Source organism: Styela clava, chromosome 9, assembly GCF_964204865.1.
Source record: "Styela clava chromosome 9, kaStyClav1.hap1.2, whole genome shotgun sequence".
NCBI classification, from domain to species: domain Eukaryota; kingdom Metazoa; phylum Chordata; class Ascidiacea; order Stolidobranchia; family Styelidae; genus Styela; species Styela clava.
This window is the reverse complement of record NC_135258.1, coordinates 23,391,378-23,404,513: the sequence shown is the minus strand read 5'-3', so window position 1 is coordinate 23,404,513 and position 13,136 is coordinate 23,391,378. Positions and strand designations below refer to the sequence as shown.

The following is a 13,136-nucleotide window of genomic DNA, read 5'->3' as shown; positions in this document are numbered from 1 at the left end:
AAAATAATTTTTTAAATTCTTACATTTCATTGGCTTGTTTGGTAACAAATAAAATCCAATGCTCAGGATTTTTTCAATTAAATACAAAGGCAGTAATACATTCACAAGATTACTTTTTTTAAATTGTAATTCATCAATGTGGCGGAAGAATTCGCACATTTGAATAACAATAAAAACAGAATAGGGTTCGGTATTCGATTTAAGTATTCTAGAATAGTAAATTATTCTATATTGCCCATCCCTACTCTGGTGCAAGGAAAATTTACTTGATTTCATCACAAAGTTTTTTTTTACAATTTATCCTTTAGTTTTATTTATTGTAATGTAGTTAATTTTTAACTATGTCTTTGAGTCGAGTTTTTCGTGTGCTGCATAAGCTAGGACCACCGTACAGTGTGCTTTTGGAGTCTCGACAATTTGAAGATGGACTGTTACTAGAATCAGGAACAGTCGTATCTCTTACTCCGCAGGAGAAAGAAGAACTTAAGTCGGATTATACAAAGGCAATTGATGCATATGGATGTCTTGGAGTTATGATGTTTGGAGATGACAAAGCTGGTAAAGCCCGCAGCTTATACCTGGTGCTTGTGACTGCTTGTATGCCAGTTGGAAAGTTACTCAACTGCGAAGTATTCCGCATTACTGGAGCAAGTTTTTTTTCTTTGCAAAATGGTACTGTAGATGCAGATAGCAGGTGCACAGATGTTAAAAAGTTACTCAGCTCTGGAAAATTTTATTTTACTTGGTCTGCAATGAATGGGAGTGAAATTTTGGATTTGACTGTTTCATTCCAGGATCAAGACAAGAAGAATGATGACCAACGTTTCTTTTGGAATCACCTTTTGCACCTGCATTTCAAACATTTTGGTGCTGATTGCGCCTTGTGGCTCTTCAGAGTTATGTGTGGAGGAATTGACATACGAACTGTTTATGTAGGTGCTCAACAAGCCAGAGCTGTGGTTATATCACGTTTGAGTTGCGAACGTGCTGGCACAAGATTCAATGTTCGAGGTGCGGACGATGAGGGTCATGTTGCAAACTTTGTAGAAAGTGAACAAGCAATCATACTTGGTGAAAATGTTTCTTCATTCATGCAAATTCGTGGCTCTATTCCATTGTTTTGGGGGCAACCAGGCCTGAATGTAGGATCCCATAAAATCAAGATTTCTAGAGGATTTGAAGCATCTGCGCCCACATATGATAGACATTTTTCAAGCATTGTGGATAATTATGGGCAGTGTCTCATAGTTAATTTACTTGGTAGTAAAGGGGACGAGAGCATGTTGAGTAGGCTTTTCCAACTACACCATGAAAAGTCTGCTTTCAGTGAAGAAGTAACAATGTTTTGTTTCGATTATCATTGTGAATGTAGAGGAAAATCTGAAAATTTATCCAAATTGAAAACAAAGATATGGGACAAACTGGAGAGTTATGGATGTTATACCTATAAAGATGATGAAAAGTTACGCATCACTCAAACTGGTGTCATTAGGATTAATTGCCTTGATTGCTTGGATCGTACAAATAGTACAAAAACGTATTTTGGAATGCAGATGTTACCAAAGCAACTGGAAAGTTTGGGACTTGGAAATAATAAGCAACTTGAAGATAGATTCAGAGAGGCTTTCAAAACGGCTTGGCCCATTACTGGTGATCTAATCAGTCGAATGTATGCTGGTACTGGAGCCTTAGAAGGTAAAACAAAATTTAAAGATGGTGCAAGATCGGTGACACGTGCAATACAAAACAATTTTCTTGACCAGAGTAAACAAGGTGCAATTGATTTACTCATACTTGGTACCAACTCAGCAGATATTGAACTGATGGCAAGGGCAAACAATTTAATGTCTGGTGATTGCTTGCGTGCTCCCACAGCGGTTTTGAGAGGCATGTGTGATAAATTCAAAGATTACACATCTATCTTGCCAATTAGAGTTGCCATCGGAACCTGGAACGTAAATGGTGGAAAGCATTTCCGATCACTGGCATATAAAGATCAAACATTAGATGACTGGCTCATCAAATGCGAACAGTCACCAACCAATAATTTTTACAAGGCCTTGTATGATTTTTCCTCTGCCGAAGAAGGTGATTTGTCATTCGCATCAGGTGATATCATTGATGTGCATCATGCCTTGGAGGATGGGGAATGGATGTCAGGTTCCTGCAATGGATGTAATGGAATATTTCCTGCAGCTTATGTCACCAAATTGCTACCAAGATATACTGCTTTGTACGACTTTCCAGCTCATCAGGAAGGCGATCTCGATTTTGTTGCTGGCGACACAATTGAGGTGACTGAAATGACAGGTGAATGGTGGAAGGGAAGGGTTTCAAGAGATGAATACAATCCTGATGAATTGGAAGGAACTTTCCCAGCTAGCTATGTTGAAATATTCAAAGATAGTTTGTCAAGTGACTCCTTTAGCAATCTTGCAGACAATAATGATGCTGAGGTTGACTGGAATAAAGCAATGGACTTTTATGTTATTGGATTTCAAGAGATGGTTGAACTCAGTGCTGGGAACATTGTAAATACAAGCCATACTAATCAACATACCTGGGGAATAGAATTGCAGAAGACAATATCTAACAAGTACAAGTATGTCCTTCTTGCTTCAGAACAGCTTGTTGGTGTGTGCTTTTATGTGTTTGTTCGTCCGCATCATACACCTCATATTAGAGATGTTGAAATTGGAACTGTAAAAACTGGATTGGGGGGTGCAACTGGAAACAAAGGAGGAATTGGTATACGAATGCAGTTTCATAACTCATCTTTGTGTTTTGTATGCTCTCATCTAGCTGCTGGACAAGGACAAGTACAGGATCGAAATAATGATTTTGCTGAAATATCCAAGAAGATGGTTTTCTCTGGAAATAAATCTATCTATTGTCATGATTATATTTTCTGGTGTGGAGATCTGAACTATCGGATAGATATGCCAATTGATGAGGTTAAACAATTAGTTGTTGAAAAGGATTGGAAATCTTTGCAAAGCAATGACCAACTCTGTACAGAAAAGAAAGAGGGAAGAGTGTTCCAGTGTTTTTTAGAAGGAGATACTAACTTTGCACCAACCTATAAGTATGATTTGTTTTCCGATGACTATGATACTAGTGAAAAATCCAGGACACCAGCTTGGACTGATCGTGTGTTGTGGTTTCGAAGAAAATGGTTTGCGGACACTCAAGATTCTGGCTCATCGTTAGTTTCAGTAAGTCAAGATCCAGAATGGAATCCTGGAAAATTGCTGTATTATAATAAAGCTGATATTAAAACTTCTGATCATCGTCCCGTTATAGCGATACTTGATGTCGATATTATACAGTCTGATGAAGAACATCTCAATACAACATTTCATAAATTTGTAGAAGCCCAAGGTCCTCCAGATGCAACTATCTTGATATCATTAACCCAAGAAGAAAATACTGGTGACATTCCACTGTCTGGTGAACTATTTGAAGCAATCATGTCAAGGCTGAACGAAATTGGTGAAGTTATCATCACCCGACACTTCAAGGGGAAACTGATGGTTATTTTCAGTGATGGTACAGCAGCAGTTAGAGCCACAGACTTGAATGAAACTTCTGTTGATGGAACATTGATTTATGTCACATTAAAAAGTAGAGGTTGGGAGGAAGATGTTGAACATGAACTTCGACAACATTCACATTCATTTTCTGCTAATGAATCATATGCTGAAAAATATGCAAACGAGGGGGAACCGTGTCAATATAATTATGATGTGTACCATAATGATGCGGAACATGAAGAAGACAGTTCTGAATCACCAAGGTATGAATATAATACATATCATCAAACAAGTACGCAATTATATGATATTCCTGTTTCGGAAGCCACTGATACAATTAATGAATCAAACAAGGAGGTCATGGAAGATGTAAATGACCCTGGGTGGGCTTTTGAAAGCGAACATTATTCTTACAGCTACATGCCACCAAATCCAGAGTTAACCAAGAAAGTATCAGCACCACCCCGACCTTCTAGTGGACCAGTAAAGAAGCGTGCTCCACCAAGACCAAACACCCTACCAACTATGCCATCAGGACCTCCACCCCTTCCATCGCAATCTCCATCAATAATGCCAGGACCTCCTACAGCAAAACCAGGTCTATCGATTGGCCCCCAGTCAACTGCTTCATTCACCCCGCTTGAGCCATCAACTATTCTTATTCCTGAACCTGCACCATTACCATCTAGACCTCCTAGAGCCACTGCTCGAAGTCGTCATGTTCCTAAACGGAAAGCACCCGCTCCTCCTCCAAACACAGCTGGTATGCCTCCTCCATTACCATTGACACCACCCAAGGGACCGCCTAAGGTTAGGAGTCAACATATGAATGCTGCTTTCATCCCCGAAAATCACTCTGAGCCGTCACTATTGGACCTGGACCCTTATGCTCCCACATCGGCACATGTGCCTCCAAGGCCTGTATCAGCAGGGGTACTGATTCCTAGTGTAATTTCTGGAACTAAGGATTCAAATCCACCTACAATAGCACCTCGGAAAACCCCTGCAACAATGATGCCACTCCCAACAGTGTCAAAATCAGCAAATGTTTGGTACACTAAGCAAGAAACTAATTTTCCACCACCAAGAGTGGGTCAGCCCCATGTTTCCCAGAGACCAAACAATATGTCGATGGTTGCAGAAAAACCACAGAGTAATCTTTCAACTGGACCATTCACGGTTGCAACACCACTTGATAATCATATACTGGTGCCATTGCGACCAACACCAGCACCTAAGTCGATTTCTAATAAAGCAAAATCCGTTCCTTCTGTGCAAAATGATCCATTCCATCTGGCAGGCCAACAATATGTTCTGCCATTTACTTCAAAACCTCTTAAGCCGCAAGTACCACCAAAGAATGACCCATGGGGCACATCCCCTGCTGTGGATAAAAATTCAAATGACATTCCAAACTCATTTAGTACAGATTTCTCTAAAATGTCTTTCAATCAATTCTGATCATCACAAATTATATGTCTTTTAGTGAGGATGCACTTATTTAAAATGTCTTTTTGGTCCTAATTGGGTGTAATTGATATTCGATCACTTACATAATTAGAAAGTTAATTGAGCCAAAGACATTATCACGAAGCATTCACACATAAAGAAGTACCAGATATGAGATTTTGAGCAGTGAACAATTAGCAGGTTAACAATTATCAGTATTGTTAATAAATGATCGGTAATACAGGGATCTTAATAAATCCCTGTTATGTATAAACTGGCTGCCAATCATGCATTGCAATGGTTTCTTCCATCTGTAATTTAGATGCTTTGGGATGGTAAATGAAAAAAATGACCTGGACCAGCAATCTCTTCCCAAAATAATATCTGCTATTGGTCATTTTCTCAGAAGTGTCCCGCCTGTAGCTGTCATTATACAAATATAATTATTTCACAGCCCACTTACCATAAAATGTTTAGAATACTATTTATATTGTGTATTGATAAATACAAACAAGAGCATTCAAATGAATTATTTACATATTTATTTCAGCTTCTCTGTGTATATAATAATCTTGTGCTTAGTATTATTAACATTATTTCGTGCAATATATTATTTTGTGTTTATTGTTCAAAGTTGATTAACATTCTATCCTCCATACCACTGATCCCATGGCTACGACCCCGGGCATTCATTGTTTATTTGACTTTTACGGATGCTTCGTCGATTATTATGTATGTATGCTGTATAACTTGTGTCATTAATATTCGATAATCTATGCTGTCTTTGATCATTTGTTCAAATAAAAGTATAATGAAACACTCGCCATAACTTAAGTTAAGGCTGGTACTGTGGAAGCTGATCGTTCTATTCCAATCGCGAATAATCATAAATATGAATTCTGTTTTATTCGCCTTTATTATAACTTCAGCACAAAACATTGAATAAGGGTGGTAGAGACCACTTAAAGCTAGCTTTGTACCACCATATATGATATTGTATTGAATCAAGACAAAAGTGCATCAGTAGTATAGCTGACCATCTTTCCCAGTTTTGTAAAATATAATAGTCTTCGGGTCTTCTAGTAACGGGCGAGTTTGATATGGCAAATCACTTTGCGGTTTTGTAGCATTCTTTTGCACACCAGGTCTTATTTTTCGCAAGTTTTCAGCAAGTCGTGCTCTTTGCTTATTTGTTTTTAATTGCCATTCAGTTTTTGAAATTTGGTATTTTTTTGCATAAGATGCAAGGGCAAAACTGCCTTCGTTGTGAAGTGCTTGTATTTCTTCCTGTTCTTGTGATTGAACTATCGAATACAGGTTTAAAAGTAAGTCTGGTAATGTCAGAGATGTCCATGTTCCACATGACTGCACCAGTTGTCCCAGTGCTTTACAAGTTTCTAATGACCATTTGTGCAAAGGCCTTTCTTCTAATATTGGTCGCCACAGACTCTGGCGTATGTTTTCAACAACTTTACGAAAATAAGGACCAAATTGAGGAATTGTTGCATCATACTCCGACTGTAAATGCAGCGACTTCATATCAAAATCATAATCCTCAACACAATCCCTCAGGGTTGAAAACATCTGCTTTATAATGTTATCAGCAACATCATCAGGTAGACAAATCTCTGATGACAGATGGTCTCTCAGATCCATTTTCATGTGATCAACGCAGTGAGTTACAGTTGCGGCAGGAAACGAAAAATTCAATGCATTGATGATTGCTTTTTCCTCTTCTGGTTTGCAGGCCACACTGATCCCATCGATATCAGCCTTCTCTGCTTCTAGTAAACATCCTTTTATATGATTAAATAATAATGTATATGTTTGACAAGATTTATCGATATGTAAAAACACTGGCCCCATCATCACTGCTGGTTGTGATGTTTTACGACATAATAAGTTAGGTTGAGGATAAGTTAATATTGTTAAACTGATTGGCCCAACATTTAGGGTCCTGTCAATACCAAGAACACGATTCAACCCAGATTTTTCTTGACATCTGTATTTGAAAGAATTCATTTGTTGAGAAGTGTATGCAATAACTACTGGCGGTTTGTATTTTGTGCATATACATTGCTGAACATATGAATGGCCATGAACCATTGCCAAAACCTGCTGAAGCTCATCATTATGAACTTGATCATTAGCAGATCCTGCTGAAATTTTCAAATTACTTCGATAGCGTAAATTTTGCAATTGTTTTATATTCTTTGGGTTGCTATCCAATCCGATTTCTTTGATTATTTCTTTTGCAGTCTTGTGCACAACTTTTTCTTTCAGTTCCTTCATGAGCTTAGCTGATGTTCTAACATATGGCAAGCCACCAGGCAGTTTTTGATTTCCATGTGGAACATCTTCGTTTGGATACTTTCCAATATATTCTACAAGTGCAATGTTTTTCTGCTTCGGGAATACACCTTCGGGAAATTCATCAATCCAACATATTCTACGCTTGTAGTTTTCATCTCTTTTTAACGATCCATACACTTTTCTCATTACAAAGATCTGCGATTTTTCAAGATTTTTCTCAGTTTGTGCTCTTAAAGTCAAATTGGAAATTTTGTATTTACCACCAGTATAGTCAACATAAACATATTTGTCATCTATGAGTGTATATAAATGCTTCTTCATTGATACATTTTTCCAAACACCACAGTCATCTATATATGTTCTTCTTTTTCCTTCTAAGGCCCTTCGATAATTATCTTCATTATTAATAATGAAATATTCATTCTCTTTTAAACCTTGGGGAATCTCATCTAGACTTGTTTCAGCATTCAGCAAAATTTCAATTGCTCGATCCTTATCAAAAAATAGACCATTGTTATTACCACCCATATTGATTTGACAATTTCCGACTTCTTTTAGATTTATAGATGTTAAATGAAAAAATGAAGAATCTTTAAGACTCGGTTCGACCATATTTATATTTTCTTCTTCAGGTTGAAATATACTGCTGTAAGCATTGCATCCTTCAATTTTCATCATTTTTGCTCTTTGTAAATGATGGTCGACATCTTCACAGTATTCTACCAAAATGAGATTCTGTTGTTTTGGCTTTATACCAGCTGGAAATTTCTCAATGTATGAAATTCGCCTTTTAAGAATGCCTCTAATTGAACCATACCACTTTCTCATGATTAAAATCTTTTCAGGCTCTGGTTGACAAGACATAGGTTGTCGTTCTGTCTTATCTTGTGACATTTTTGGAACATGAATCAAATATTGACCACCAATGAAATCAACATATTTGAATTCACCATTCGAAAAAACATAGTAATGTTTTTTTAGTGATGTATAATCCCATTTATGATTATCAACATTGAAAGTGTTTCGACTTGTTCTTCGACGACCATAGACATAATTTCTGTTATCTTTCAGAAGATAATATTGATTTGACTCTGGTTCACATGGTATTATTGATATATTTGACTCCGATTCCAATAAGAGAGAAATAACTGATTTTTTATCTAAAAACTTTGCTTCCAATTTTCGTTTTCTAGAACAAGATACATGTCGTGATACAAAGCCCTCAGATGGAGGTTCTTCGTATGACTCTTCTCCCTCGGAATTCTGCTCGATCATAATCGTCAAAGGCTTGTCCGCTGAATAAACTGGGGACACTTCATCCTCCCTAATTGGATATATAGTCTCAATAACCACACTCGCTGCCCCACCTCTGTCCCCAACAGCACTCGTCTTTAAGGTGGCATCTTCCATTAGTTTGAAGTTGTGCGGGATACCGGTATAGCCTGCTGATACCGGTATATATCTTGCTACCAAGCGTACATACACTGTACAGATCTAAATGATGAAGAAAAACGTCAAATGTCGTGCCAGGGGGTCTCCCTAAAACCAGGCACTCGCGAATTCAGGCACTTTGATATTTTTTATTTTTACCGTACGTCATTGGGATTTCCAATTTACCTGACAAGATAATTAGACTTTGACTAATTTTTTGCATCCCTATATTGCAATAAAACAATATTATTTCCAATTTATTAGGGTATAAATAATTTTTCAATAGTAAAATGTGGCAACATTGATTACAAAATATAGAAATCAGGCACTTGTGAAATTTCAGGCACTTGGTCAAAACCTATTTTACAATGTATCTGATTACTCTAAAACAGAAAATTAAATATATACACTTTGTATGGTTGAATTTACAACTTTTTGGTAAAATACAATACCGTTTGTGACTGATGGAGGCGTGTCATATTTCGCAAGTGCCTGATTTTTCTCGGTGACAGTTGCCATATTTTTTCGCAATTATTTTCATAAATTATTTGCGTCAGCACTTACTATTCTTTGCTTTCTAACGCAAATTCATTGTTCCACAACAATTTGAGCGTTTTTAATATTGCAATGAGCAATACCATTTGACAACACATGGTCAACCATCGTACTTTCTGGATTTATTTGAAATTGAATATGAATAATAAAATCTGGTAACCTTAAGTACAAAATACTAAAACCAGGCACTTGTGAAATTTCAGGCACTTTGTAAAAACCTATTTCTCGGTGTTTTTATACACTTTGAAGCAGAAAACTAAATATACACCTTTTTTATGATTGAAATGGCGTCTTTTTGGTAAAAAACAAAAACGATTGGGACTGGTGATGAGGGGTCAAATTTCGCAAGTGCCTGATTTTTCATTTTTTTCGATAACTTTTGCCATATATTTTCGCAACAGTTTTTCTAAATTATTTGAGTTAGAACTTACTAATCATTGTTTTTTAAAATAAATTCCTAGTTCTACAACAATTTCAGCGTTTTTACAATGAGCAATATTATTTGACAACATATAGATAAACATCGTACTTTTTGGATTTATTTGAAATTGAATAGGAATGATAAAATCTGGCAACAGCGAGCACAAAATACTAAAACCAGGCACTTGTGAAATTTCAGGCACTTTGTAAAAACCTATTTTTCGATGTTTATACTTACTTTGAAGCAGAAAACTAAAATATACACTCTTTTGTATGATTGAAATGACGTCTTCTTTGGTAAAATAGAAAAACGATTGAGACTTGTGATGAGGGGTCAAATTTCGCAAGTGCCTGATTTTTCATTTTTTCGATTACAGTTGCCATATATTTTTGCAATATATTTCATAAAATCATTTTCGTCAGAACTTAGTACTTACTATACTTTGCTTTCTCGGTAAAATGTTTTTTAAGACAATCCGATGTATATTGAGTGCTATTCTTATCGCTAATTTCAATTTGACGTCTGCCCGAAGGTGGTGCAAGTATTTATATTTGAAGTGAGTACATACCTCTTCAAAACGCCCAGATGGAAGATTGAACAAGTCGGAGTCAACAAAAATTCAATCACATTTGGAACGTTGTCGCACTGCATCGTCGCCACTCATATACTCTGCCATTCCGATGCATGAATTTTGCTTTCTTGAAAATAATAATTGGAGTGTCTGTTAAAGTGCGAAATGTATACGGGAGCACGTACAATATCAATGCTTCGTTTGCAAGCGTTGGTATCATGATACATGTGAGAAAGTATCGAAAGCGAAATTGTGGAAGTGTAAAATTTGTATTCGGTAAGTCGGTGTTGCAAATGTGGGTATTTTCAGGGCGCTTCCGTAGTAGCCTATGTGCTCCAAGATGGCGCACAACCTATTACCTCTATCTTGGTACACATACTATGTTCGGGTTGTGTGCCAACTTTGTGCACATACTACGGGAGCACCATTTTCTGCACAACCTATTCTGATGCTCATTCGCGACATGAAGAAACTATACGCCCGACATATAATATACAATAAAAATACCAAATTCAGTCATACAAAATATGCATATTTGGATTTTCGGCTTTAAAGTAATCAAAAACATCGGGAAATGATTTTTTACAAAGTGCCTGAAATTTCACAAGTGCCTGATTTTAGTATTTTGTGCTTGCCGTTGCCAGATTTTATCATTCCTATTCAATTTCAAATAAATCCAAAAAGTACGATGGTTATCTATATGTTGTCAAATGATATTACTAATTGCATTATTAAAAACGCTGAAATCGTTGTAGAACTAGGAATTTCCTTTAAAAAGCAATGATTAGTAAGTTCTGACGAAAAAGATTTTATGAAAAGTATTGCAAAAATATATGGCAACTGTAATCGAAAAAAATGAAAAATCAGGCACTTGCGAAATTTGACCCCTCATCACCAGTCCCAATCGTTCTTGTTTTTTACCAAAAAGACGTCATTTCAATCATACAAAAGAGTGTATATTTTAGTTTTCTGCTTCAAAGTAAGTAAAAACATCGAGAAATAGGTTTTTACGAAGTGCCTGAAATTTCACAAGTGCCTGGTTTTCGTATTTTGTGCTTAAGTTTGCCAGATTTTATTATTCATATTCAATTTCAAATAAATCCAGAAAGTACGATGGTTGACCATATGTTGTCAAATGGTATTGCTCATTGCAATATTAAAAACGCTCAAATTGTTGTGGAACAATGAATTTGCGTTAGAAAGCAAAGAATAGTAAGTGCTGACGCAAATAATTCAAGGAAATAATTGCGAAAAAATATGGCAACTGTCACCGAGGAAAATGAAAAATCAGGCACTTGCGAAATATGACACGTCTCCATCAGTCACAAACGGTATTGTATTTTACCAAAATGTTGTAAATTCAACCATACAAAGTGTATATATTTAATTTTCTGTTTTAGAGTAATCAGATACATTGTAAAATAGGTTTTGACCAAGTGCCTGAAATTTCACAAGTGCCTGATTTCTATATTTTGTAATCAATGTTGCCACATTTTACTATTGAAAAATTATTTATACCCTAATAAATTGGAATAATATTGTTTTATTGCAATATAGGGATGCAAAAAATTATTTAAAGTCTAATTATCTTGTCAGGTAAATTGGAAATCCCAATTACGTACGGTAAAAATAAAAAATATCAAAGTGCCTGAATTCGCAAGTGCCTGGTTTTAGGGAGACCCCGTGCCAGGAGTCAAATTCGACAGGGTATACAATACACAGTGGTGAGCTGTAACCGGAACGGCGTCCCGGTTGTTAGACATTTTATTGCATTTGCTTTCCGGTTGTTAAAATAAAATTATGGTATGAAAAGTCCAGTTTCTCTGGTTAAACTGTTGATTAATTTATGTTTTGTTACATTATAACTCATAATTCTTTTTATATCACATCACGCGAATAATTAGTACAGAAGTAACGTGTAATGGATATTTCCCCGACTTTTATCCCCATGGAAATTCACCCTTTACCTTTCTAAAAAATAACATTTGTATTGAATTGCTATGAATATTCTTGTAATTCTACACAGACATATTTTAGATAATTTTTTCATATTTCTTTGCAGTTCTTCGACTCTATCTTAGGACAGTCAAAACATTCTGTAAACGTCCGCGTCGTGCTGTAAATATATTATATTTTTGCGAATTAAGTGCGTTCCGGTTGTTACGATTTTTCCAGCTCATCACTGCATGCACCCCCATTGATAAGTATAAAAAACAATAAATCAAGAACGTATATTATGATCCCCTATTTTTTTGACTTCAAAGCGGAACGCCTCCAAAGATACGACCCCTTAGCTGTGATCCTGTAACTTTACAGTTTCCGATTTTACTACATAGGCCTACATTTAAAGCCATCCCGGCTGTCTTCGTTGACCATAATATTGTCATCGAGAGTTCATGCGCATATTCTCTGTCTAAATATCGGGTTCAGTTCAAAAAATAGAAAGGAATAGACGCTAACGATACAAATGCTCCGAATTTAGATTTTTTATGTACAGCAAAAGGAATAAAGAAATAGTCTGCCGTTTTCAAGCATTGAGATTTACTTATTTGCCCAAGCATACTTTTTCTGTAGATAATACCTTCAAAAAGACGTTGTTGAATGTTACATTCACGTGAACGTCCGAACAGGATCAATTAGAATTGATTTTACATGTGATACGTTCGATCACAGTGATAGCGGGAAACAACGAAACAAACAAAATAACGCATTCACCTTTATCAAGTGGGCTAGCGTTGCGCTGCACAGCAACAACAGTAACGAGAACATGTTCGTGTATTATGCTGGATGGCTGAACGCCAAAGCGGAACTTTTGGCTGACTTGTCGGGACGGCGGGACCAGACGCTAAAAAAGCGGGACTGT

At 36.4% G+C, this 13,136-nt stretch overlaps 2 protein-coding genes across 2 annotated transcripts; one reads left to right on the top strand and one right to left on the bottom strand.

The window, feature by feature from the left end:
- The first annotated feature begins 288 nt into the window (after positions 1-288).
- LOC120338708 (synaptojanin-1-like) lies at positions 289-5,773 on the top strand. The gene has a single exon (XM_039406619.2). The coding sequence runs from the start codon at positions 342-344 to the stop codon at positions 4,992-4,994; it is 4,653 nt and encodes a 1,550-aa protein (XP_039262553.2). The 5' UTR covers positions 289-341; the 3' UTR covers positions 4,995-5,773.
- Positions 5,774-5,879: 106 nt separating this feature from the next.
- Positions 5,880-10,285, bottom strand: LOC120339136 (uncharacterized). Its single transcript, XM_078116616.1, has 2 exons — positions 10,271-10,285; positions 5,880-8,789 (listed from the first exon to the last, which is right to left on the bottom strand). Exon 2 carries the CDS (start codon positions 8,703-8,705, stop codon positions 6,003-6,005), a length of 2,703 nt encoding a protein of 900 aa, XP_077972742.1. The 5' UTR covers positions 8,706-8,789; positions 10,271-10,285; the 3' UTR covers positions 5,880-6,002.
- Between the last annotated feature and the right edge of the window lie 2,851 nt (positions 10,286-13,136).